Genomic DNA, 26867 nt, shown 5'->3' with positions numbered 1-26867 from the left:
CACAAAAAAATGCAAAACTATTTTTGTTTTCATATTTCATATTGAACATATTCAAAAGAATTATAACACCTGCACAGGGCATGGAGAGCAACAGTTTTAACAAACGCACTATGTGTCTTCACCCACTGTGAGGCGAAGAGAGCCAGTTCCCCATGGGCCCTGTGTGCTCCCACCCAGCCCGCTCCCAGCCTGCCACCCCCAGCAGCCGCACTCAAAATAGTTTCCTTCCTTTATTATCTTTCAACCACATGCTGTACCCTAAGTCTTTTGGAACCTCATAAAGATAAAATTACACTGAATTTTCAGTGTTTAGTATTGTGCCCATTCTCATTTTTTCTTTTCTTTTTTTCTTTTCTTTATTTATTTTATCCTCACTCGAGGACATTTTTGCATTGATCTTCAGATAGAGTGGGAGGGAGAGAGGGGAAAAGCAAGAGAGAGAAACATCGATGTGCGAGAAACACATGGACTGTTGCCACCCACACGACCCCAACCAGGGCCGGGGACAAACTGCAACCAAGGTACGTGCCCTTAGTGGAAACCGAACCCGGGACTCTCTGGTCCGCAGGCCAATGCTCTAACCGCTGAGCCAAACTGGCCAGGGCTCACTGTTTCTTAATAATCCCGCCAGAAGTTTGCTTTTTAAAGAACCATCTCTAGACTTTGTTGATTCTAGTACAAGAATGAGCCAAAGTTCAGTGACAAGGAAGATTGGGCTTCCTAAAGGCTTCTTCTCCTTTTCCCGGAGGACAAAGGGGGCTCCTGGTGATGGAGATGAGAAGCTTGGGATCCTCTGCAGTGCGGTGAGCAGGGAGGGCGGCATTACTTCTTTTTGACTTCTGAATAAACCGTTTCTGTCGGGGACGGGGAGGCTGAAGTTGGTTTCTGTGATTCCTGGACATTGAAGTTCAGGGAAGAATATGTAACTTCATTGATCTGAAAGGCACGAGCAGTGGTCAATTAAGTCAGTGTCATAGGTCAGGCCCTCACTTGTCTGGTGTGATTTGGCACCACCTGCTCTCACCTTGAAAATTCTAGCTTTGGAGAAAGGCTTTTATTACCCATTATCTCTGCTCGCTGACATCCTTTGAGTGAGCATTAGAAGAGATAGATTATGGTATTCACACCGTGGAAGACGATGATAGAGCAACGAGAACAAACAACTAAAAATGTATACCACAATATGGATGAATCTCATAAAACCATTCTGAATGAAAGAAACCAGACACATATAAGGATACACTATGTTTTTTAATATAAGAGTATAAACAGGCAAAACTAATCTAGTGCATTGGGTGTCAGGATATAATTACTCTTTGGAGGGAAATGACTAGACAGTTTTATTTTTTTAGGGAGATGACAGATTTTGTTTATTTCAGTACTGCTCACAAGGATATGTTCAACTTGTCATAATTTATACATTGTTAACATCTACACATGATTTAAGAACTTTTCAATACATACATGTGCCCTATGGAAAGGCTACATGAGAGAAGCTCGGTAAAATTATTATAACGTGAAGGAACTAAGACCTCAGACCCATTGAAATGAACACTGTCCTTTGACAGGAAGAGCAGGGTCAGACCGAAGGTAGAGCAGGGAGAAGGACCCGGTGCCTTCCGTGTGCTGGGCACGGTGCTGGCGCACCGCCAGTGGTCTCTCCTTTCATTCCTTCAACTTCTCTCTGAAGTTGGCAGTGTGCCCTGTTTACAGATGACAGGGTGAGGATCAGAGAGGCCTACTTAGCTGCCCAAGGTCACAGAGCTACTAAGAGTCACATCTGGATTCAAACACAGGACAGGAATAGCTCCAGAGCCCAGGTTCCTTTTTTGTTAATTTATTGATTTGACATAGAGGAGAAGAAGAAGAAGAAGACAGAGAAACATCAATTTGTTCCACCGATTTATGCATTCATTGGTTGCTTCTCGAATGTGCCCTGACCAGGTATCGAACCCTTGGCATATCCAGATGATGCTCTAATCAATCGAACTACTTGGCCAGGGCCTAAAGCCCACATTTTTACGTGAGACAGACCCATGGGAGTCGTTAACCAATACATCTTGGTTTGTTGCTGCGTTGAGGAAGTCTGACCCACACTTGATGGCATTTGAGTCTTCAAGAAGAATCCATCAGACACAGAGACATGTCCATGAGAAAATGACCCAGTGAAACTGGCTGTGCTTACCTTGTTGGGTGAGTTGTCAGATTGAACCTGTTTTGGGGGAAGTGAAAGAAGAGTTACCAATCCATGAAAATGCAAAGCTGACTTATGGCCTTATGGCCATGGCGTTCCTAAGCTGCTGTGATTTCTACCTGAAGGAGGTGGCAGGTGGTGGGAGGGTGGGGTGCAGAGGTGGCCATGATCACTTAAGGAATCGCTTCCCTCAGAGCCTGTGGTCCACACCCAGGGTGTTAGTACCAGCGGAGTTGGGGGCGGGGCAGGAGTAGAGTTAAGGGGGCCTCAGTCCACTTCTGAAGATTAATGCAGCTCCCAAGGCCTTGATCTTTGCCCAGTTGTGTTCCTCAGCAACAGGCACCAGTGGCAAGGAGGGGCATTGAGACCCAGAGCACCCAGAGCACCACAAGTCAGGGAAAGTCTCACCAAAGGAGAGTGCCCGCATCCACATCCGTATTAGAGGCAGGAGGGGAAGGGGTAGGGGCAGAATGACTCCGGAAAACGTGTCCATGTTACTCAGGGCTGCCTGGTCTGGTAGAGTGAGTCTCTCCCAGGGCCGGGTCTCAAGGGAATCTCTTGGGCTAGAAGGGTGTGAACATCCATGTCAACCTAAGGCTGGGAAATGGAGAGCCGTCTGAGCTCAGAAGGTGCCGAGTATTTGGGAATCCAGGATTCCCTGCCAGGGCAGGCATGTGGTGGAACACACCAGCTCTCACTGGGTGATGGCTTCACTTACTGTGGTTGGAGGCAGAGGGCTTGTGCTCTGTGAGATCGCGCTGGTCGCTCGCCCTAAATAAATATCAGAGACTGTGACTGCTGTTCCCATGCATAGGATCTTTGCTCCTTGAAGTAGGAAGGCTACAATGAGCAGAAATTCCTTGGGGCTCCTCCATGCTCCTTTATGCCAGGGCCAGTTCTGCCCGTCCCCCTAGGGCTCCTCTTCAGTGCACCCACCCCCCTTCCAGTGTGCGCCCCTTTCCTGCTGGCCTGCCGTTCACAGAGGCCCATTCGTTATCAACAGCGTCTGAGCTCACTTCTACCCCACACCTTTCCCTTCTGTGGATGCTGCTGTTATTCTCACTGGTTTCTGCTTTTTCTTAGGTTCTCTTCCTGTCCTGCCCTCTCTTCTCCTCTTCCTGTGGTTGGCAGAGCACAGTGACTCACTTTCTCCTGCTCCTGTTGGCATTTCCTCATTAGTTTTCCTTCTTGGGCTTGGCCTCCCTGACTGGGGGACCCAGGAACATAATCAGTGCTGCCCCCACTAAACCAGTTGGGGATGGGAATAACTATGTTACAGAGAGAGTGGGGTACAGGAAGCTTGAAGAGAGGCTGCAGGAATCAGAGCCCAGAAGCAGGGGTTGAGGAAGGAGGAGGAGCAGGTCCAGGCCCAGAGACTGAGGGGAAGTCTCCCCTCTCCCAAGCATGGTGGTTAGCCTTGGAGGAAGCGGGACAAGAGCAAAGGCCATCATACCCTCCAGTCTTTCTGATGTACAGAAAGTACACCAGGGCTGCTATCAGAGCTATGCCGGCCAGCACTCCAATCACGATGCCGGCAATAGCCCCATCTGAGAGGCCAGGATGCTGTGATGCTGAAACAACTGTCAAGGAGAGAAAAGAGAAGCATGAATGAAGCTGGTGACATTTTACAGTGGGGCTGCCCTGGGCAATGACTCCCAACATGAAGTAGTCTCGGCTTGTTCCTCCAAGGAATACATTTCTGTGGGAAGGTTGCTGGGAGGTAATTACCTGACCATATGCTTGTAATTTTTCTCTCTCACTATTTCTAGGTTGGTGGTCAGACTTGCCCCAATTCCATTCTCGCCTTTCTGCACTCAGATATTTTTGGAGCTTTGGAAATGTGAGAGGGGCTCATTGCCATTTAGTAAGTTATGTTTTCACCATATCATGGTTGCGTGTTTTTCTCTGTACCAGGTGGGGCAGCCATGAATATGTGCCACTCAGGTCTCCTGTGGTGAATGCACCACCTCCTTTGCACAGGGACCTGGCTTCCCACAGGCTCCCAGCAGGGATAAAATAAGCCCAGTCCTCTGAGAAATGGTTCTTCTGATGGGTGACTTGATCTCAAGGACTCCCCATCAACCTTAGAAACAGACTGCAACTGAAAACTGCCTTCTCTCTCTTCCCGTAATCAGATCTGCATCGTGGTCTGAGGAATCTCCAGACTCCTCCCACTTCCATCCACTTTCCTCTTTTTTTTATTTTTTTATCCTCACCTGAGGACATTTTTTCCATTTTTTGTTCAGGTAGAGTGGGAGGGAGAGAGAGGAACAGAGAGAGAGAGAGAAACATCGACGTGAAAGGAACACATCGAGTGGCTGCCACCTGCACGACCGACCAGGGCCGGGGACAAACTGCAACCGAGGTACATGCCCTTAGCGGGAACTAAACCCGGGTCTCTCTGGACCGCAGGCCGACGCTCTAACCGCTGAGCCAAACTGGCCAGGGCCCACTTTCCTTTACAGGCGTTTTTTCCAATAAATACTTTGTATGTCTAGTCCCATCTTGGCTGCATCTCAAGGGGTGAAAACAAAAATGTAGGCTTGAAATGTTGCAATCAATTCCATTTTTTCTTTTCCTATATTTAGTCCGTAGCCATGTCCTGATGATTTTTGTGTGTCACGCCCTCTGCCCTCTAGAAATAATACATTTTGCATCTGTTTCTACTTTTTAATTTCTTTATTTTATTCACTAGTCAATTCAAGCTTGATTAATATTAATATTAGCTACTGTTATGGGGTACTTACTATGTGCCAGGCTCTGTGCTTAATACTTATATCTCATTTGATTAATATAATAACCCTGTCAGATAGACATTATTTTCATTTTACCAATGAAAAAATTGAGGCTTGGGGTGGTAAAAAATTACCCAAAATCTTATGATTAGTAAGCGGTGGATCTGGGCTTTGACTCCAGGACCACCTGACTTCATAGAGGCCTGTGATAACAGTGGTAATAATAGCAGCTAACACTTATGGAACATTTCCCCTGTGTGTGGCATTTGCTAAGGGTTTAAGTGATTATTATGTTAAATATTTGAAACAATGCCATGAAGCATGGTATTTTTTGTTGTTGTTAATCCTCACCCGAGGATATTTTTTCCATTGATTTTTGTAGAGAGAAGGAGGGAGGAAAGGAAGACCAGAGAGGGAGAGAGAGAGAGAGAGAGATATCAATTGGTTGCCTCCTGCATATGCCCTGACAGGGGCTGGCGATTAAACCTGCAACCCAGGTTGTGCCCTTGCCTGGGAATCGCACCTGCCACCCTTCAATCCGTGGGCTGACACTCTAACCACTGAGTCAGGCTGGTCAGGGCATGAAGCTGTTATTGTGTTTTTCAGTTGTGGAATATGAGGCTCAGAGAAGTTAAGAATCTTTTGCAAGAAATTTGTACTTGTAAAATACATTAAAAAGGAAAAAAAAATCTCTAAGAGCAACCTAACTCTACAACATAAGGAACTAAAGAAAGAAGAACAAATTAAACTGAAAGCTAGCAGGAGGAATGAAATAATAAAGATTAGAGTGGACATAAAGAAAATGGAGACTGGAAAAACAATAGAGAAAATCAACAAAACCTAAAATTGGTTCCTCAAAAATTAGATTGACAAAATTGATGAACCTTAACTAGATTGATTAAAAAAAAAAAGAAGATTTAAATTACCAAAGTCAGAAATGAAAGTGGGGAAGTTACCATAAATTCTACAGAAATAATGAGAAATGTAAAAGTATTAGGAATAATTGTATGCAACAGATTGGATAACCTGATGAAATGGACAGATTCCTAGAAACAACAAACCTACCGATATGAAATCTCAAAGAACTAGAAAATATAAGTAGACCTATAAATAGTAAGGAGATGACTCAGTAAAACATTTTGACAGAGGTGCCAAAACACCACTCATTGGAGAAAAGACAATCTTTTGAACAAATGGTATTGGGAAAACTGGGAATCTATGCAAAAGAATGAAATTGAACCCTTACTTAACAGCGTGATCAAAGACCTAAACGTAAGAGCTAAAACTACAAAAACTCTTAGATGGAAACATGGGGTGAATTAGGCAATGATTTCTTGGATATGATACCAAATCCACAAGCAACAAAAGCAAAAAACTGATACACTGGACTTCACCAAAATTAAAAACCTTTGTGCATCAAAGGACACTGTCAACAAAGTGAAAAGGCAACCCAGAGAGTGGGAGCAAATAGTTATAAATCAGATATCTGATAACAGATTAATATCCAGAATATATAAATGACTACAACTCAACAATGACAACAACAACAGAATAAAAAACAAAACAAAACAAATGGGCAAAGGACTCAAATAGACTTTTCTCCAAAGAAGATTAAATAAATGGCCAATAGGCACATGAAAAGATGCTCAACATCACTAACCATTAAGGAAATACAAGTCAAAATCACAATGAAACACCATCTCACACCCATTAGGATGGCTATTATATAAAACAAACAAACTCAGAAAACAACAAGGTCTCTACAAGTAGTGAAGAAATTGGAAGTTTTGTGCACTGCTGGTGGGAATGTAAATGGTGCAGCCACTGGGGACAATGTTGTGGCAGTTCATCAAAAAGTTGAACAAAGACTTACCATTTGATCCAGAATTTAACTTTTGTGTATATACACCAAAGAATTAAAAGCAGAGATTTCAACAGATATTGATTTGTTTACCCATGATCATTGCAGCATAATTCACAATAGCCAAATGGTAGAAACAGCCCAGAAGTTCATGGATGGACGAATGAGAAACAAAATGCTATGTATACATACAAGGAAATATTATTCAGCCTTAAAAAGGCAAATCTTATGCGTATTTTACCACATTAAAAATTGTAATAGGAAGAAAAAGAATCGTGTTCAATGTCACACAGTAAAAGCCAGACCCAGGATAAGAAACTAAGTATACCTGGTTCAGAGAGCTCTTAGCCACTTTGCCATTCTGTTTACTGTAATGTCTCCTGACTGACATTCTGCCCCCTGTGACTTCTGTCCATTCCTTGCACCATTGGAAGAGCAGTCGTCCCAGGGAGATGTCGGATGGGGCAAGGGGTCACTTATATTGAAGGTCCAGCCAGAGGGGGTCAGTTTTCTAGAGCTCTCTGTGATCTTCCAAAGATCAGATACCTTCTTTTTTTTTTTTTTTTTTTTTTTGTACAGCTAGAGTGGGAGGGAGAGAGAGGAAGAGAGAGAGGGAAACATCGATGTGAAAGGGACACATCGAGTGGCTGCCACCCGCACGACCAACCAGGGCCGGGGACAAACTGCAACCGAGGTACATGCCCTTAGTGGGAACCGAACCAGGGTCTCTCCGGACCGCAGGCAGACACTCCAACCGCTGAGCCAAACCGGCCAGGGCCAGATACCTTCTCTAGTACAGTAGCTTTACATAGAGAAGGAAAGATGTTTCCTTTTTGCTAAATAATTTATTAGAGAATAAGAATGGCCTGGCCATGACTGTAGGACCTGCAGAAGTTCCAATCTATAAGGTTGTGGCTCTGTCCCCGGTGGGGGGTGAGCAGGAGGCAGCCGATCACATCAATGTTTCTCTCTCCCCTTTCCTCTTACTCTTAAAAAAAAAAGAAATCAATAACAACATATTTAGCTCTGGCCATTTTGGCTCAGCAGTTAGAGCGTCGGCCTGCGGACCAGAGAGACCTGGGTTTGGTTCCCACTAAGGGCACGTACCTCAGTTGGTTTGTCCCCAGCCCCAGTTGGGGTCGTGTGGGTGGCAGCCAGTTGATGTGTCTCTCACATCGATGTTTCTCTCTCTTTCTCCCTCTCTATCTGAAGATAAATGTGAAAATGTCCTCGGGTGAGGATAACAAAAACAAACAAACCTATTTTTTCAGAAAAGGGTTTCTCTATCTGAACAGCACTTTCACTTCCCGGCCTGCGGGTTGAACATCACAGAGAAGGGAATCTCTAAGAGAAGGGCTCACAGTTTTAACACAAGGCTGGTACTCGGCCTCCTCCGTAATCTACAACCTTTGTGGCACTGCAGCTTCTGTCCCATGAAGGGACTTCATGGACGAACCTACCTATTTGTCAAGTGTGCACCACCGTTCACTGCTCTCCTTTGGAATATCATACACGCTGGTGTCGCACAGCGTTGTACAGCTGGTGACTTCTGAGCCAAGACACACACGGCTCAGAAGGGTCTGCCCTACGGTTCGCTCTCTTCCCACTTCCACGCAGCCTGGTCCGAGGGAGGCTCTGGTGTCAGTGAGTGACACAGTTTGGCCAGATTGGGGACAGGCCACCCATGCAACTTCTCCACAGAGCCCTGTCCCACCAAGATGTCACAGAGCAGAGTCAGTCACCAGGTGAGCCTGGAGCAGAGCAGAGAGCAGGGGTCTGTGCTGCTCACCCCTCGGAGGTGGTTTCATCCTTTTGTTTGGGGAAAAAGAGGTGAGTTTGATTCAAAGCCTTGTATGTTTCTTGTAGCACGTGGAGTAGGTAACAGAGAAGAAATTGGTGACAGAAGGAATGTGTTGGTCACAGAAGGAATGTGTTGGTGACAGAAGAAGTAACCTGACCTTGAGCACCCTTGTTTTTCCCTCTCTGTGAAGCCCCCTCCACTACTTGGGGCTTTCTGGGGCTGAGAGACCCCCTCCCCACTTTCCAAGGCTGGACCCCAGCTCTGCCATGAGAAATCAGGAGAGCAAGGGGAGGGAGTCTACAGAGGGGCAGGGGAGGGTTCAGGGGAAGCGTTGGTGATTTGCTTGTGTCCATGGCCACAGGATGGGAGATAACATCTTCTAGGCTCTTTGCTGAGAACCAGACAGATCTGTACCCCAGAGCTTGGTGCCGATGGTCCAGGAGGCACTTACCAGAGACTGTGATATTCTTGACCGCGGTCCTACTGAGGCCAGTGTGAGGGTTATGGGCGAGGCAGGTATAGGATCCACTATCATTCGCAGTGATGTTGGGGATAAAGAGCTTCTGTGTGGGTTGCGGGGGGCTCCCACTGATAGACCAGGAATACTGTGCGGGCGGGTTAGAGGCTGCATGGCAGGAGAGGTGGAGGTTTGCCCCTGGAGGGTAGTGGGAGTCTGGGGGGGAAATGACGGGTGCATCCGGGCCATCTGGAGCAAAAGGAACAAAGCCACACATGATGTAACCAGAGAGAAGGGGAAGCTCCTGGTCTGTGTAAGGGCCACACTGTCCCTCTGCGCTAGGTCCCAGCCTTGTTTAAAATGTCCCAACCATAACCCCTGTGTTCACTGAGCCTGAGTCCGAGACATTAACCTGTTTGTCCCAACCCTGAGGCCTGTCCGGATTTGCCTGGGACAGAAGTCATGGCCACCCTGGGTGTTGGGAGTGAGGGTCTGTGTGCTTGGACCGAGAGGGACGGATGTAGCCTGGCCTCTGGAAGTGTGGATTTGGGCGGGCAGCCTGTCCCAGGCAGGGACTGAAGTTACTCACAGAGAACATTCAGGGTGAATGGGTCACTGCGGCCGGCACTCACTGGGTTCCGGGATTCACACACATAGGGTCCCGTGTCATTCCTTGTGACATGGAGTAAAGTGAGAGTCCTGTTGTCGCTGGACAGCTGCAGCCTGGTGCTGTCTGGGAGACTCTGACTGTTGATCAGCCACAGGTAGGTGGTGTCCTGAGTCCAAGGTTCACACGTTAACACGACAGGGTCCTTGTTCTCCTCGGGGTTGGAGTTGTTGGTTGTGATGTTGGGTGTGAGTAACTTCTCTGTGCAGGGAACAGAGAGAACATTACCCTGTAACTTGGGTACCTGGGAAATTGTTGCTCCCAGTGAGGCTTATCCGAGAAGCCAAGCCCAACCTGACATGGGTCCCCTGGGTCCCTGGAATCCAGAGCCCTAGGACAGAGGTCTGGGGATGGGATGATGGGTTGAGCTTCTCTGTGAGGATTCCAGGGGACCCATCAGATAAGGCCCTGACAGAGCCCTGCAGGGCTGTTCTCAATGTCATGGTCTTGGGGAGGGACCCAGGGTGCTGGACTGCGATTGGTCTCCCTCTGCCGAGTTATTCTCATCAGACTGGTCCCTCTCTCTGCAGGGAATGTCTGCAGGGAAGGAATCTCTGATCTTAGGAAGTTTGTCTCCACTGTGCGTGTCCTGCACTAAATGCCCAAACCCAACCTGGGACGTGGTGCAGAGGGGATGGAGGCGGAGTCCAGGGCCGTCAGTCCTGCGTGTGAAGTGGAGTCCACCCCACCCCACACCAGAGGTCAGAGAGCAGTCACTCACGGTATACTCGGAGCCGACCAGTTCCTTTTTCACTCTGAAAATTTCTTTTTATGGCTTGTAGTGTGTAGTATCCCATGTCCTCCTGGGTGACCTTCTGGAACAGCAGGGATCCATTGGGGTATATTGTCTCTCGACCACTGTTTGCAGGCCCACAGGTAATTTCTTGAGCATCCATTACATATGATGCAATTTCATGGTTGCTGTCCACACATTCCCCTTTGAACCAGTTATAGCCTGCAAGATCCCCAGGCAGATTGTGGACCCGGAGAAGCACATCCTCCCCTTCAGTAGCATCGATCGACACAACAGTGAGTTGTTGAGTGATGGGCGGGCTCCAGAAAATTAAGAGTGAGCCTAGGAGGAAATAGAGAAATTGATCAATATTTGGATCTATGTATTGGGAAGGAGATATGAGGTCCCTTGTTCTGAGCAGATCTCTATCTCTCAGCCCCAGTGTGAGAGCATGTGTGTGTGTGTGTGTGTGTGTGCGTGTGTGAGAGAGAGAGAGAGAGAGTTTGTGTGTGTGTCTCCTATGGTTAAGGTCAGCAGCATGGCCACCATGACTTCAGCACCTCTGAACCTATTATTTTTTCTGTTTCAAATACTGTTCTCTAGGGGTCTGCCAGGCTCACCCCTCACAGCCCTCAGACCCCTGCTGACACTCAGGGGAGCCCTTGGGAGACACCTTCCCTGACCACCTCCTCTAAAGACCCTCTGTCTCCACTTTCTCCCCTGTCCCTGCTCTGTCCCCTTCATGGCACTGTGTGTACCTGCCACCCCATCTAGATCCCTCCTTGTCTGTCTCCTCCCCACAGAACGTGAGCTCCATGTGGGCAAGGCCTTGTCAGATCCTGTCCCCCAGGGCCTGCAACAGCGGCAAACCCCTGTGGGTGAATGAGTGATGTTCCCAGTCCTGCACCTCCTGGGAGTATGTCCCATGTCTGAGGCTGGTGGGAAGGACAATGTTTATCGCCCTGGTTAAGTATTTCTGGAGTCCCAGAGACATAAATTGTCATTTTATCATCATCAGTTTTCAGAAATTATTTCAGTGATGAATAACTTTTAAAACTTACCATAATCGAGGTTTTCCTGCCCCTCAGCACTTCCAGATGATGGGGTTTTCCTGTTTCTGCGCCCCTCCCCTCTTCTATCCTGCTCCCCTTTCCTCTCCCATCAAGTCCAAGACGGAGCCCTCTGTCCCCTCTCAGAGCACTGTCCTTCCCAGGATACCCCAGCAAGTCTCTGTCTCCCCAATTCCTGTCCACCCCCAGGGATCATCTCCTCACCAGCCAGCAGGAGCTCCTGCCAGGAGACAGGTCCTCTGTGGGTAGGGACTGAGGGAGACTCCATGGTGTCTGCTGCCTGCTCTGTCCCTCCCTCTGGGAGAAGAGCTTGGGCTCCTGACAAGTTCACACACTGCTGTCCCGACATGCGGGATCTGATGTCCCTCCTCTCTGTGTGTTGAGCCTCCTCCAGGAGCAGGAGCACCTAACTGGTCAGGGAGGCTGGGGGCGGGCTCTGTGCCCAGAACACTCCCTCCCCTCATTCCTTCTTTTTTTGCCCCCTCCTCCGAATTTACCTTCAGTCTATACAAACACTGAGGCCTGAGGCCTCTTCACCACACACACACACACAGACACACACACACACACACACACACACCCTGTTTGATCAAGCACAAGCCTGGAGCGTCCAGGTTCAGGGTGTTCCCCACAGTTTCCTGTCATCTCCAATCTGGCTTTTCCCTTCAGGGCAGGAGTTCTAGAGATACATCAGGAAAACTTATCCCAGGGATGTCACCTGCTGTGTATTGGAATCACCTGTGACAATTTGTAAGGCTTGTGATGGCCAGGTGACACCTTATAAATGCTGCTTCAGCAGCTGCTCAGCTAACGTGGATGCCAGGCTGAGACCCGTGATGTGGGGGTGGGGCAGCCCCCCTCCCCGCCCCTGTGCACAGGGAGGGCTGCAGATCTTGCTGTGCAGATCCTGGCCCTGCAGGGTGCAGTGCACCGGGGACTGCATCTCACGAGCTCTCCGGGGACCCTGCTCCTACTCGCCTGTGAAGCACTTTCGTTGGCAAGGCTGATGGGGTCCCTTTCTCTTCAGAAAATGACACTCACCCACCCCAGTATTGGCCTCTGCTGTGACCTGCTCTTGGGTCTCTCAGCACAACACAGAGAGCCCCTGGGGTCCCCAAACCTGGGAGTTATTTCTGTTTGTGACACAGAAACCCAGCTGGGCACCGGGTCTTCCCCATGTTCTCAGATGCTCCGGAAGGTTGGATTTCCTCCCAGCAGGAAGGTCACAGAGATGACTCTGGAACGAGAAGGGGTCAAGTGGGTGATGGGTGGAGAGAAGGACCTCCCCCTTCTGTCTCCGTGGGGCTCTAGCTTGGCCACAGCTTCCAGGGACAGGCTGTCAGGACCTGGGTGTCCCAGGAGGAACAGTTCCTAGAGGTGTGAAGTGCAAGTCTCTGTGTGTCCTGGGAGGAGAGGCCTGTGGTGGCCGCTCCGCTGGGTGTGGGACGCTCATCCTGACACTCTGCCGTCAGGGTGGGCTCGGTCCTGCCCAGTGCTGACTTCACCTTGGGTCTGGGGTCAAGGGTTCCGGCCGGGTCAGGACCCTGTGAGAAGAGGGACAGGTGGGGCAGGAGGGCTCACAGCAGGGAGGGAAGGTGCTCAGAGCTGAGAGGTGCGGGTGGCTGAGGTCAGTGTCCCGGTGCTGAGGGAGCCGGTCCCTCACACCTGTGCTCACCTGTGCTCCTGGCTTCATGAGGGTCCAGGACCAGGTGCAGGGAGAACCCTCGCTGTGCCAGTGCCGTGTGTCTTCCCGGCCCCGTCCGTCTGCTCCGCTTCCCTGTCCATTTCCTTCGCCCGTGAGCCCCTTGAGCATCTCCTCTGCGGGCGCGGCTGGCCTGGGGGAGCCACAGAGCAGGTCTGATGCGACCCCTGTGCTCGGAGCCGCCGGGCATCTGCAATTGTGGTGGAAGAGACTATTAATGATCATCGAGAGGGATGTGCAGGGCAGTACCTCCTGTGGCGGGAGCATCTCATATGGCTCCCCGGGGAAAGGTCCTTTCGGCTGCGACCGAGGTTGAGTGGGCCTGAGTGGGCGCTTGCCCGGCTAAGACGGAGGGTGCAGGGGCCGAGCTGCCTCCAGAGGGCGGGCTTCCAGGTGAGCCGACGCCTGGCTGGGTGGAGGAGCTGACAGAGTCCAGTGTGGGCGGACTGGAGAGGGAGGAGGACTGTGGACTGAGTGATGCTGGCGAGGGTCAGACCCTGCTGGGCTGTGGGTGCTGCTGGGGGGGGCGTCAGCTGCTCCCTGGGGAGGGTCCAGGTGCGGAGTGGCTCTGCCGCCCTCTGGTGGACACGGGGGGAAGTGCAGCAGTCACATGTCCTGCTTTGAGTGTTTAATCAACATCGATCCATAGACATTTTACATGGGTCATGTAGCATGTTAATACTTTGTTCCAGCTCCGTGAGTCCCAGTCTTTGTTGCTCCAAGAATTCCTACCTGCTTCTTTAATGTGATGTCACCAAGGTCAGATTTTCGGGAATGTGTACTAGTTTGTGTTTGTCTCTAGTAAGTTACACTGCGGGTGCCCCTGGATGGAGTGGTGTGTGTGGCTGGAGCACTGGGCAGTGTGTGTGAGGGGAGGAGGAGTACCAGGAACCGGACGTGCCAAGAGGAAAGTCTGTGTCAGGGGAGCAGAGGGGGCAGGATAGACAAGTCACCATCCCTTCTCATTCACAGGGCCTGGTGTCCAGGGGAACCCTGATTCTGGGGACACACAGCACTACACCCCTCTCCATGTCCTTGGGTCTTTCCTGTAGCACAGAGCTCTGGTAGGCCTGGATGGGCCTCATTCCCCTGGCCCCACAATTTAAAATGGCTAAAATGGCTCTGGCCAGTTTTGCTCAACGGTTAGAGCCTTGGCCTTCGGTCTGGAGAGACCTGGGTTCGGTTCCTGCTAAGGGCATGTACCTCAGTTGCAGTTTGTCCCCGGTCCTGGTTGAGTCATGTGGGAGGCAACCACTTGATGTGTCCCTTTCACATCGATGTTTCTCTCTCTGTCTCTTCTTCTCTCTCCCTCCCACTCTATCTGAACAAAAAACGAAAACATGTCCTTGGGTGAGGATAAAAAAATAAATAAATAAATAAGATAAAATGGCTAAAATGTTGAATTTTAGGTTATGTGAATTTTAGGTTAAAAAAATACATTCAGGAGAAAAACCTATACATACCTTATGTAAAATTTGCACCAATATACCCTAGAAGTCTCTGCAGATGTCCATTTCTTCATGCCCTCAGCATGTCCATAGTAGTTACTTGGGAGCAGAAGTAGTGTCCACCCATTTATCTATTTTTCCTTCCTTCGTACTTTCTTCGAACACTTACGACCATTTTCCTGTGCCAGGCCCTCACGTAGAAGCCATGGAGCCATTGAAAAGCACAACCAGTCTCATCCTGCCTGTCTTTCAGGGACTCAGGGATCCATAGGACACACAACACGAGCATAGGTAGGTGCTCCTGGACATGTCACAGTTCAAGGGAGGAGAGTCGGAGGGGGAGGTCAGAGGAGGCCCGTTGTGTCCACCTGTGGAGGTCGGGATGACCTTGTGGTAAAATGGCCAGTGAGGTTGGGCAGAGGGCATCCCAGGTGGGGACCACACAGGCAGATACAGGGACACAAGGGCAAGTCTTGATGGACCAAGAGCATGCGGTGCAGTGTACGTGGACTTGGATGACAAGGAGCAGGTGAGAGGAGGTCAGGGGGAAGGTGAGATGAAACAGGTGGTGGCCTTTCTGAGGAGTTGATGTGTTTTGTGGGTGTCTCCCCTCCAGAGCCTGGGCTGAAGAGGGCAGGAGGGCTCAGGACACTGGGGGAGGAGCTGAGAAGTTATCCCCACATGTGTCCACCGCCATGGTCGCTTCTTCCTTGCTCATATTTGTGTGGACAGCAGCTGGCCCCATTTTCTGTTTTCCTGGGTCCCTACCTGGATTTGCAGAGGGAGACAGGCTGGGAGCTGTCCATGGTCCCTTGTTTTCGGTGTGAGGACTGCCCAGCGCTCTCCTGGCTGGACAGGGGCTCTTGTGAATCTCATCCTTTTCTGATAATACTGTCCCCACCACAACTCCTCTTTCCCAGGAAATAGGGCTGGGGACTGGGGTAATTTAGACATGCTATTTTCCTTGTGTGCCCCAGGAAAAAATGGACCTAGAGTTTCAGGTGAATTTCTGCTAAGAAAAAATTCCCATGAGCAGAAAAGAGCAAACGAGGGAAGGGTCCTCTTTATTCAGATCCATTACTGGTGATCACAGGTGGGTCACAGACCTGCTCATCTTCTCTGAAAGCCCCCTCACTAAGGAGAAGCCTGGAAATAAATGTTAGAGATTTAGATGTTTTTGTCAACTAGGGGTGGCACTGCTCCCCACACCCTACTCAGAGAGCATAGGCTTGAGCCCCAGTGTCCATCCTGTGAGCCCTGTGCTCCTGTGTCCACCCTGGCTCTGAAAGGGACTGACCACTCCTAGGAAGAGCCTTTCTGAATGTGAAAATTAGACATTTGCCCAAACCATCAATGCATGTTCATAGTAGAAAACTTGGGAAATTCAGATAAGTATAAAGGGGAAAATAAAAATGATGTATAGCACCTAGGCACCATGTTGGTACTATTTCTGTGGACTTTTTATTTTTTATTATATTATTATTATTTTTTTCTTTATCTTCACCCAAGGACACTTTTTCCATTTTTTGTTCAGATAGAGTAGGAGGAAGAGAGAGGAAGAAAGAGAGAGAGAGAAAGAGAGAGAGAGAAAGGGAGAGAGAGAGAGAGAGAAACATTGATGCGAAAGGGACACATCAAGTGGCTGCCACCCGCACGACCCAACCAGGGCCGGGGACAAACCGCAAATGAGGTACATGCCCTTAGTGGGAACCGAACCCAGGTCTCTCTCGACCGCAGGTCGACACTCTAACTGCTGAGTCAAACCGGCCAGGGCTCTGTGGACTTTTTATTGTGCAGTGCTAATGCTCAGGGGGAAGAATGAAGAATTCTCTAGGGATCAACAACATCTAGGATTACTATTGCTGCAACTGTTATATATGCATACAAGAAAAGATAACAGAGTGGTTTAGGAATGTGGCCAGACAGGAACATAGCCTTTCGGTCAAATGTGGCTGGGTTCAAATCTGTAACTTACTGGATGACTTTGGGCTGCTTCTCTGAGTTTCAGTTTTCTCATCTGCAAAGTGAGACTGTTTACCTACTAGATGGTTGGGAGCAATTCAATGACCCGATGTACACAAAGCACTTACCACAGAACTGGGAACAAATTAATGGAGTAGCTGGAGAGAAAGAAGGGTGGGAGAAGGGAGTGGAGACCACCTCATACATGTGTTTGCTACTGGACTTCAGTGGGAGATTTGTTGTTTTTTTAATGTTAATCCTTACCTGAGAATATTTTTTCCATTGATGTTTAGAGAGTGGGAGGGAGAAAGAAATACTGATGTGAAAGAGACATGTCTATCGGTTGCCTCCAGCATGCAGGATCAAATCTGCAACCCAGGTACATGCCCTTAACTGGGAATCAAACCCAAGACCCTTCCGTGTACAGGCCAATGCTCTAGCCACTGAGCTGCACCAGCCAAGGCTGTTGCTGTTTTAAATGTGATTTATGACAGTTAGAAACCCAGGTGTCAGCTTATGTTCACAGGAGAATACCAACTAGCAAATGAAAAAGGAATGACAGGATTGGACAGCCACCATTTCAAAAAGACCCCTAATAATTAATTCACTCATTATCATCAATGGATGCTGAAGCCATGGGTGAAAGGTTGTTGGCTACAGGATATTTGCAAAGAATCCCAGTGTCACTTTGCAGATTATGTAACTGCACTGGAGAGAACTGTAAGGCGTCCCCTTAACTAAATGATCAAACTTCGAGTCATAAATAATGGGACAAACTAATATTCTGTGCCTCCTTATATGATATAGCAGGAAGGAAGGACACAACATCCCTCAGCAATATTTCTTACCAAAAAATCAGTTAATCTGATTACACCATGAATAAGTAGTTAGGGAAATAGAGAGTGGAGAATAGTCTGTAAGACTTTAAAAATGTCAGTCATGAAAGACAAAAAGGGTGGGTGACAGTTCTAGATAAAAATGTATTTGCCTGGCCAGTGTGGCTTAGTGATTGAGCATTGACCCATGCACCAAGAGGTCGCTGGTTCGATTCCTTGTCAGGGCACATGCCCAGGTTGTGGGCCAGATCCTCAGTGGGGGGCATGAAGGAGGTGGCCAATTGATGTTCTCTCTCATCAGTGTTTCTACTTCTCTCTCCCTCTCCCTTCTTCTCTAAAATCAATAAAGGAAAAAAAGAAAAAAAAATTAAACATCAAATGCAGTGTGTAAATTTTGACTGGATACAAGATAATAACTTTTAAAAAAGGATACAAAGATGTATTGGAGACAACTGGGACGATTTGAATAAGGACTGTCTATTCGATAACATGCTGTCCATGTTAAATTTCTTTGGTAAGAGGATGGAATTGTGATTACATAAGGGAATGTCCTTCTTTTCATAGTTGCAGGTAAAGTATTTAGGGATGAAAGTGACCTTGTGTTTGCAACCTACTCTCCAGTGTTTCAGAAAAAAAGGTTATGTTTTTAGTAAAGGGAAAAAGAGTATTTATTTGTCAGTCGACTTTTTCTGAAAATTTGATATTTAAAAAAAATGAGAAGTTGGGGCTGAAACCCCATGAAAGAATGCTGGGGCCAGGAGAATTAGAGAGGCTCTGGTTTAAAGATACCAACATAATCTTTTCTGGCTATATTTTACTGCCCATCTCCTTTATGGATATCTGGTCTACCAAGGGAAGTGTGAACAGTCTCTACCCCTGAACTGCATTTGGTTTTGCTTTAGAGTTCTAACAACGTTTTCACTGCACAGGTTTAGTGATACTACTAATGTGCTACTAAATTTAGACACTGGGTCAGTCTTGACTAGGCCCAGGAGGAAGTGCTGTGAGACAGAGCCGGTGTTTAGGTTGTGGGAATGTCACAATTACATGAGGAGAACAAGGAGTCTGTGAAAGCCGCTTTCTTTCCTAAGAAACATCCAATCCTTTGTCACACCTCCCATAACAAGAACTCAGACCTAGTGTCACATCAAGGAAGCAGGAAGTTAAGATTTTTTTACTGGGTAGTCCCTAAAGAACTAGCATGTAATCATTAGACAATAATGTAGTGTGGTGTGTATGGTCTTACGTAATTTCAATGGTAGACTGAGAATTATTTTTTTCTTTACCACTCACCACTCACCATAGCTCTCAGTGATGGAAGAAATTAGTGTCACACAATAAATGGGTAAGAATAGTGGGGGGAATTAAAAAGATGAATCTGTCCCTAAACGCAGTATCATCAAGGGCTAGCACATCCATTTCTTTTCACCTGCCAGTTTCAGTCATTTGATGCCGACTACCTAGAAGACTATGTTAGGAAGGTCCCTGGCTCAGGAAGAAAGAGCACAGTAATCAATTAGTGATGTCTCTGTTATGGTTTTTTGAAGGCATATAATGACATACATACCACACTTGTCATTCAATTTCCAACACAGACTAAACTGGATGCTTGAAAAACACCAAAACCTTAAAAAACGATGTCTTAAAGTAATGATTATAACAATAGCTAATATTTATTAAGCACTTACAATGAACCAGATAATAATCTAAGTGTTTATATGTATTAACTTATTTGACCCTCACAGCAAATCATTGGGGGTCAATACAATTATTATCATCTCTGTGTTACAAAGAAGGAACTGAAGTCTTCTTTAAGTCTTGGCTCACCTTCTCAGGGTGGTCTTTTCTGGCTATTGTATTACAAATTTCAACCCTGTTCCTGTCACTTCTAATCTCCCTTCCCTGCCTGAATTTTCTCCCTGGTGCCTGTCACCACTTGGCCTATATATGTTAGTTATTTGTTTATTGTCTGTGCCCCACACTAGCATGTAAGCTCCTGAGGGCAAGGATTTTTGTTTATTTTGTTTACTGAACTATGTCTAGCAACTTTCCTAGAAGTTGGGGCTGAAACCCCATGAAGGAATGCCAGGGCAAGAATTAGAGAGACTCTGGTTTAAAGATACCAGCATAGTCTTTTCTGACTATATTTTACTGCCCATCTCCTTTATGGACATCTGGTCTACCAAGGGAAGTGTGAACAGTCTCTACCCCTGAACTGCATTTGGTTTTGCTTTAGAGTTCTAACAAAGTTTTCACTGCACAAGTTTAGTGATACTACTAATGTGCTACTAAATTTAGACACTGGGTCAGTCTTGACTAGGCCCAGGAGGAAGTGCTGTGAGACAGAGCCGGTGTTTAGGTTGTGGGAATGTCACAATTACATGAGGAGAACAAAGAGTCTGTGAAAGACACTTTATTGATGCTCAATATATCCCTGTGTCTGATAGAGTGAAGCTTAGAGTAGAAAAGCTGGGTAACTGACCAGAGGTGACACAGCTTGGTGAAAGATGGCTGTGGCGAAATCTGAGGGCCATGTTTCTGTTGGGAAGCTGAAAAGGATGTCAGAGTCCCAGAAGTTACGGAACCAGGGAAGAAATTGTAAGACATAGGGAGGGGTACCAGTCAGGGATGGGGACTTGATTCTTCAGCTCATTCTCTGGTGCTCTTTCATTGGTGACTTTAGAGACCTTTGGCTAAGCAGCACGTTATCAAAGGTTTGAGGGGAGATGACAGAAGACCAGGTGTGGGGGACAGTGCTTCACCTAATAAAGGGGAGGAAGAAGGTGGCGAGGGTGACTGCAGAGCCCAGAAAATCTGGAGAGAACCAAGGGCCAGGGCCACACTGTGTATAAAGGGGGAGGGGGAGGACAGCTGGAATGCTGCCAGTGCTGGGTGGGCCTTGGTCCAGAGGGAGTAAGGACTGCAGGGCAGGGGCCGAGGGGAGTTTTTTTGACACCAATGATGCCAGGGCCAGAGAACTGGGATACATAGACTCCACATGGGCAGGGCCAGGGCCAGATCTGTTTTTGTTTTTTTTTAAATCCTCACTTGAGGATATATTTTTTGAATTGAGTTGAAAGAGAGAGAGAGAGAGAGAGAGAGAGAGAGAGAGAGAGAGACATTGATGTGAGAGAGAAACATGAATCAGTTGCATCCCATATATGCCCCAACCTGGGGATCAAACCTGCAACCTGGATATGTGCCCTGACCAGGAATCAAACCCTCAACCCTTGGGTGCATGGGATGATGCCCAACCAACTGAACCACACTGGTCAGGGCAAGGTCTGTATTTTAGGAAGCTCTCACTGGTAGCCATGTGAAGACTGTGTTGGGCTTGGAGGAGACTAGTTGAATTGAACACAGTGGGACTCAAAAGACAACACTGAAGTCCAGGAACAGACTCAGTGTTAGTGGCAAAGGAGTGGGAGGATAAAACGGGTTCTGTTCTTGAGCTGGAGATACGACAAAATCCCTAGCTACAACTTGCAACACAGACACACTCTTCTACACCTATGCACGTGCTCTTGATTGTGTTCTTGCCTTTCATTTTGGAGCAGAGTTGGCTGCCTTGCGAGGTTCATGGTTGGCTACTTCAGCACACCTCATGATTTCCATCTTTTTCTCACCCTTGCTAAGGCCATTTCCTACCACTGATATCAGTGCTCGTATTTTCCCATTAACGATCCTAAAACAATAAGGACTAACCTCACTAAAATGCCCCATGACCAGTGTGTGGTCCAGACCAAAAGAAGCAGGTACACTAACAGCTGTTGGCTGCCAGGCAGGTGCTCCAGGTGATAGTTCAAAATGTCAAATTGACAGCTAAAGGGTCTGCCTGGGTTGAGTGTGTGGAAAGGATGGAGGATGCCAATCTGTACTGTGGTCCAGGGGATGGGGATGCTGAAAAGCTGAATCTGTAACAGGGAATAAAATATTTATATTATTCTGACTTACCATGAAATAGAATTAAAATAAAGTGTACTAACAAACTGATAAAAATAACTTACACACTGACAGTTTTCTTATAAGTATATTAGAGACACCAGCAGATCCAATTCCTGCTTGTACAAGAAATGGACTTAACCAGGACTTTGGTTGAGGCATATCACCCAACTGCAAGAATTTGTCTGGCACTGACCAGTTCCAGTATGCTGACATTAAAGATTCATATCGAGACCAGCAAGGACACAGCCTGCACATCCACAGCCCCTCCCTCTGATCTTGTTCTACTTTCCCTCTCCTTCCCTATGAAACCCCTGCTTGCACTGAGATGCTGAGATGGGCTTTGGGACGAGAATCCCCATCTTGTCAGGTGGCTGGCACTTGAATAAATTTCTTTCCTTTCAATAGCACCTGTCTCATGAGTATTGACTTTTGTTGCGGCAGGCAGCTGGACCTGTGTTCGGTAACAAATCCACCAAAGTCAAACATGGGAAAGTTGACAATAGGTTAAGCTGAGCCAAGTTCAGCATGAACATATGATTATTTACTTTTTGGGGGTACCCCTAGAGTATCATGTAATTAAGATGTTCTGCTCTCCAGTTTGGAGGTAGTCTCAGAGAACCTCTGTAGAGTCTTTTTTTTTATTTTTTTTTATCCTCACCCAAGGACATTTTTCCATTTTTTGTTCAGGTAGAGTGGGAGGGAGAGAGAGGAACAGAGAGAGAGAGAGAGAAACATCGATGTGAAAGGAACACATCAAGTGGCTGCCACCCACACAACCGACCAGGGTCGGGGACAAACTGAAACCCAGGTACGCGCCCCTAGCGGGAACTGAACCCGGGTCTCTCAGGACCGCAGGCCGACGCTCTAACTGCTGAACCAAACCAGCCAGGGCAGTAGAGTCTTAAGAAAACCTCACTGATTGCCCACTTGCTGTGATCCTGAGCATCCCAGGAGGTCCTCAAGGGTCCAATGAGCTCTCCTCATGATTCCATCTCTGCCAGGTGTGGGACCAAGATGAGCAAGAACTTGTCCTGTCCCATTGGGACCCCTTGCCCAGCTGCCACAATCAAATTCCGCCAGCCTTTCTTATTGCAGTTCTTCCCCACATCCACTCCCACTGATCTCATGACATCTCAGCCTAATAATACTTCAAGGTGCATCTCTTCTGTTCAGGACACTTTTAAATTTTTTTATTGATTTTTAGAGAGAGAGGAAGGGAGAGGGAGAGAGAGATGGAAACATTGATGAGTAAAAATATCAATTGACTACCTCCTGCATGCCCCACACTGGGGATTTGGCCCACAACCTGAGAATATGCCCTGACCAGGATTCGAACTGGTGACCTCTTAGTGCATGGATTGATGCTCAACCACTGAGCCACACTGGCTGGGCTCAGGACACTTTTAAATGCAACCACCATGCCATCATCATAGCGGACAAATTTAAAAGTCAATCTTTAATATCATCTACTACCTAATCCATACTCATTTCCACAACTGTCTCAAAAGTGTGTGTGTGGCCCTGGCCGGTTTGGCTCAGCAGTTAGAGCGTCGGCCTGCGGTCCTGAGGGACCTGGGTTTGGTTCCCGCTAAGGGCACGTACCTCGGTTGCAGTTTGTCCCAGGCCCTGGTTGGTCGTGCGGGTGGCAGCCACTCGATGTGTCCCTTTCACGTCGATGTTTCTCTCTCTCTCTCTCTTCCTCTCTCTCCCTCCCACTCTATCTGTACAGAAAATGGAAAAATGTCCTCAGGTGAGGATAAAAAAAAAAAAAAGTGTGTGTTTTTATCTTCACCTGAGGAGATCTTTCCATTTTTTGTTCAGATAGAGTGGGAGGGAGAGAGAGGAAGAGAGAGAGAAACATTGACATGAAAGGGACACATCGAGTGGTTGCCTCCCGCATGACCCAACCAGGGCTGGGGACAAACTGCAACCGAGGTACGTGCCCTTAGCGGGAACCGAACCCGGGTCTCTCTGGACTGCAGGCTGCCGCTCTATCTGCTGAGCCAAAGCAGCCAGGCCTCAAAGTGTCTTTTTAAAGCTGGCTTGTTCAAATCAGGTCAGCACCCCAAAGGTAGGTACATGTTACATTCTGTAACAGTCTTCCCCTCCCCTCTTTTTTTCTTTTCTTTTTTTTTTTTTTATTAGGGGATAGCACAAACACAGTCCCCCACTACCAGAAATTGTGCAGTCGAGTTTCCCACATTTAGGGAAATCTCAGGGGTCAGCACATCTGGAATGCAATGGATAAGCCTCACCCTGGGAAAACCACCTTCATGATCATGGTATCTCCCCTGCCAGGTAAGTATTCCCCTTTTAAAAATTTTCTCTTTATGTCATTGTTTTGTTGCGAAACTAAGTATTTGTGAGTACATTCTCTCTCTCTCTCTCTTTTTTTCTTTTTCCTATTTGAAGAAATAATAACTGATGAACCCAAAGAGGCCCACACCAAGACACACCATAATTAAAATGGCAAAGGTTAAAGACAAAGAGAGAATCTTAAAAGCAACAAGAGAAAGACGGTTATCTACAGGGAACTTCCATTAGACTGTTTATCTGATTTCTCAACAGAGATATTTCAGGCCACAAAATATTCAAAGTGATGAACAGCAGAGACCTAACAACCAAGACTACTCTACCCAGCAAGACTATCATCTAAAATTGAAGAAGTGCCCTGGCCAGTGTGGCTCAGCTGGTTGATGCATCATCCCATACACCAAAAGGTGGTGGGTTCAATTCCTGGTCAGGGCACATGCCCAGTTTGCAGGTTTGATCTCCAGTGGGAGCAAATATGGGAAGCAACTGGTCAATGTTTTTTTCTCTCTCTTTCAAATCAACTTAAAAATAAAATAAAATAAAATTGAAGGAGAAATGAAGAGCTTCCCAGACAAGAAAAAAGTAACAGCATTCATCACCACCAAAACAGTATTACAGGAAATGTTAAAGGGTCTTTTTTTAAGAAGAAAAAAGAAAAAAGAAAAAAAACAAGAAGAAGAAAAGAGGAACATGGTTATAAAGAATAAAATTATAATAAATACATTCCTATCAATAATCACTTTAAGTGTAAATGGCTTAAATGTTCCAATCAAAAGACATAGGATAGCTTAATGGATAAGAAACAAAACCCATATATATGCTATCTAAAAGAGACCAACTTCAGAATGAAAACACACATAGACAGAAAGTAAAGGGATTGAAGAAGATATTTCAGGCAAATAGAAATGAAAATTAAAAAAAAACAAAAAAAAAACAAACAAAAACCAATTGGGGTAACAATACTTATATCAGGCAAAATAGACTTTAAAGAAAAATCTATAAGAGAAAAAGAAGAATACTAAATAATAATAGAGGGGGATCAATCTAATAAGATGATATAATCCTTGTAAATATTTATGTACCCAACATAGGAACACCTAAATATGTAGAGCAAATCTTGATGGATATAAAGGGAGAGATTGACAATAATGCAGTCATAGTAGGGGATTTTGACACCCCATTGACTCCAGTGAATAGATCCTCTAGACAGAAAATCAGGAAGGAAACAGTGGCCTTCAATGGCACTCTAGACTAGATGAATTTAATTGATATCTTCAGAGGATTTCACCCCAAAGCAGAATATACACTCTTTTCAAGTGCACATAAAAGATTTTCTAAGATAGAACACAGGACACAAAACAAGTCTCGATAAATTAAAGATGATTGAAATAATATCAAGCATCTTATCTGACCACAATGGTACTGAACTAGAAATCAATTACAAGAAAAAACTAGAAGAACACACAGACACATGGAGCTTAAATTACATGCTATTAAGCAATGACTGGGTTAACAATGAGATCAATAAAGAAATCAAAAGATACTTTGAAACAAATAAAAATGAAAATACAACCAACCCCAAACTAATGGGACACAACGAAAGCAGTGTGAAGATGGAAATTCATAGCATTAGAGGCTTACCTTAAGAAACAAGAAAAATCTCAAATAAACAATCTAACCTTACACTTAAAAGAACTAGAAAAAGAAAACAAAGCCCAAAGAGAGTGGGAAAAGGAAATAATAAAGATCAGAGTGGAAATAAACAAAATGGAGTTAAAAAAATGCAAAAGCTCAATAAAACCAACAGCTGGTTCTTTGGAAAAATAAACAAAATTAATAAACATTTAACCGGACCCATCAAGAAAAAAGAGAGAGAGAGGACCCAAAAACTCAGACATGAAAGAGAAGTTACAACTGACATTACAAAATATAAATAATTATAAGAAAATATTACAAACAACAATATGCCAACAAAATTGGACAATCTGGAAGAAATAGATAAATTGCTAGACACACGCAATATTCCAAAACTAAATCCAGAAGAAACTAAGCAATCTGAACAGACCCAATACAACAAATGAAATTGAAGAAGTAATAAAAAAAACTTGCAACAACAAAAAAAAGTCCTGGACCAGATTGCTTCACAGATGAATTTTACCAAACATTCAAAGAAGCACTAACACCCATCTTTTTCAAACCATTCCAAAAAATTCAAGGGGAAGGAAGACTCCTAAGCTTATTTTATGAGGTCAGCATTATCCTAATTCCAAAACCAGACAAAGACACTACAAAGAAAGACAATTATAGGTCAATATCTCTCATGAATGCAGGTGTAAAATTCCCCAACAAAATATTAGCAAACCAATCCATCAGTACATTAAAAAGTTTGTACACCATGATAAAGTGGGATTTGTTTTTGGGATGCAAGGTTGGTCTAATATCTGCAAATCAATTAACATGATACACCACACAAAGAAAATGAAAGATAAAAATAATATGATCACATTATATGGTTAAAAAATTTTTTTAAATTTTCAAAAATTTTTGTTAACCATCATATTAATGATCATATTAATATTAATGCAGAAAAAAGCATTTGAAAAAATTCAGTACCCATTTATGATAAAATCTCTCAGCAGGTGGGAATACAGAAAACATACTTCAACATAATAAAGGTAAAAATATGAAAAACACACAGCTAACATCATGCTCAACAGAGAAAACCTAAAAGTATTTCCCTTAAGATCAGGAACAAGACATAGATGTCCAGTTTTACCACGTTTATTCAACATAGTACTGGAAGTCCTAGCCACAGTTATTAGACAAGAAGAAAGAAAAAAAATATGCAAATTGTAAAGGAAGTAAAACTGTCGTTATTTGCAGAGGACATGATACTGTATATAGAGAACCCTAAAGATCCTACCAAGAAACTATTGGGTGCCCAGCCAGTGTGGCTCAGTGGTTGAGCATTGACCCATGCACCAAGAGGGCATCAGTTTGACTCCTGGTCAGGGCACATGTCCAGGCTGTGGGCCAATCCCCAGAGGAGGAAATGCAGGAGGTGGCCATTTGGTGTTCTCTGTCATCGATGTTTTTATCTCTCTCTCTCTAAAATCAATAAAAAACTAAGAAAACAATCCCAT

At 46.0% G+C, this 26867-nt stretch overlaps 1 protein-coding gene and 1 non-coding gene across 2 annotated transcripts; both read right to left on the bottom strand.

Moving 5' to 3' along the window:
* Nucleotides 1-822: 822 nt before the first annotated feature.
* Nucleotides 823-15365, bottom strand: LOC118638914 (carcinoembryonic antigen-related cell adhesion molecule 6-like). The gene is given in 8 exon segments (XM_036275052.1): nt 823-936; nt 2186-2212; nt 2893-2965; nt 3648-3774; nt 9043-9297; nt 9638-9916; nt 10437-10790; nt 15350-15365. Coding segments are annotated over 8 exon segments (1245 nt in total).
* An 8188-nt stretch (nt 15366-23553) lies between these two features.
* Nucleotides 23554-23717, bottom strand: LOC118639634. Its single transcript, XR_004961214.1, has one exon. It is a non-coding gene; the product is annotated as a U1 spliceosomal RNA (small nuclear RNA).
* Nucleotides 23718-26867: the final 3150 nt, after the last annotated feature.

Source organism: Molossus molossus, unplaced genomic scaffold (assembly GCF_014108415.1).
Source record: "Molossus molossus isolate mMolMol1 unplaced genomic scaffold, mMolMol1.p scaffold_m16_p_21, whole genome shotgun sequence".
Classification (NCBI taxonomy): Eukaryota; Metazoa; Chordata; class Mammalia; order Chiroptera; family Molossidae; genus Molossus; species Molossus molossus.
Note: the sequence above shows the minus strand (reverse complement) of the source record. Positions and strands in the feature narration are given on the sequence as shown.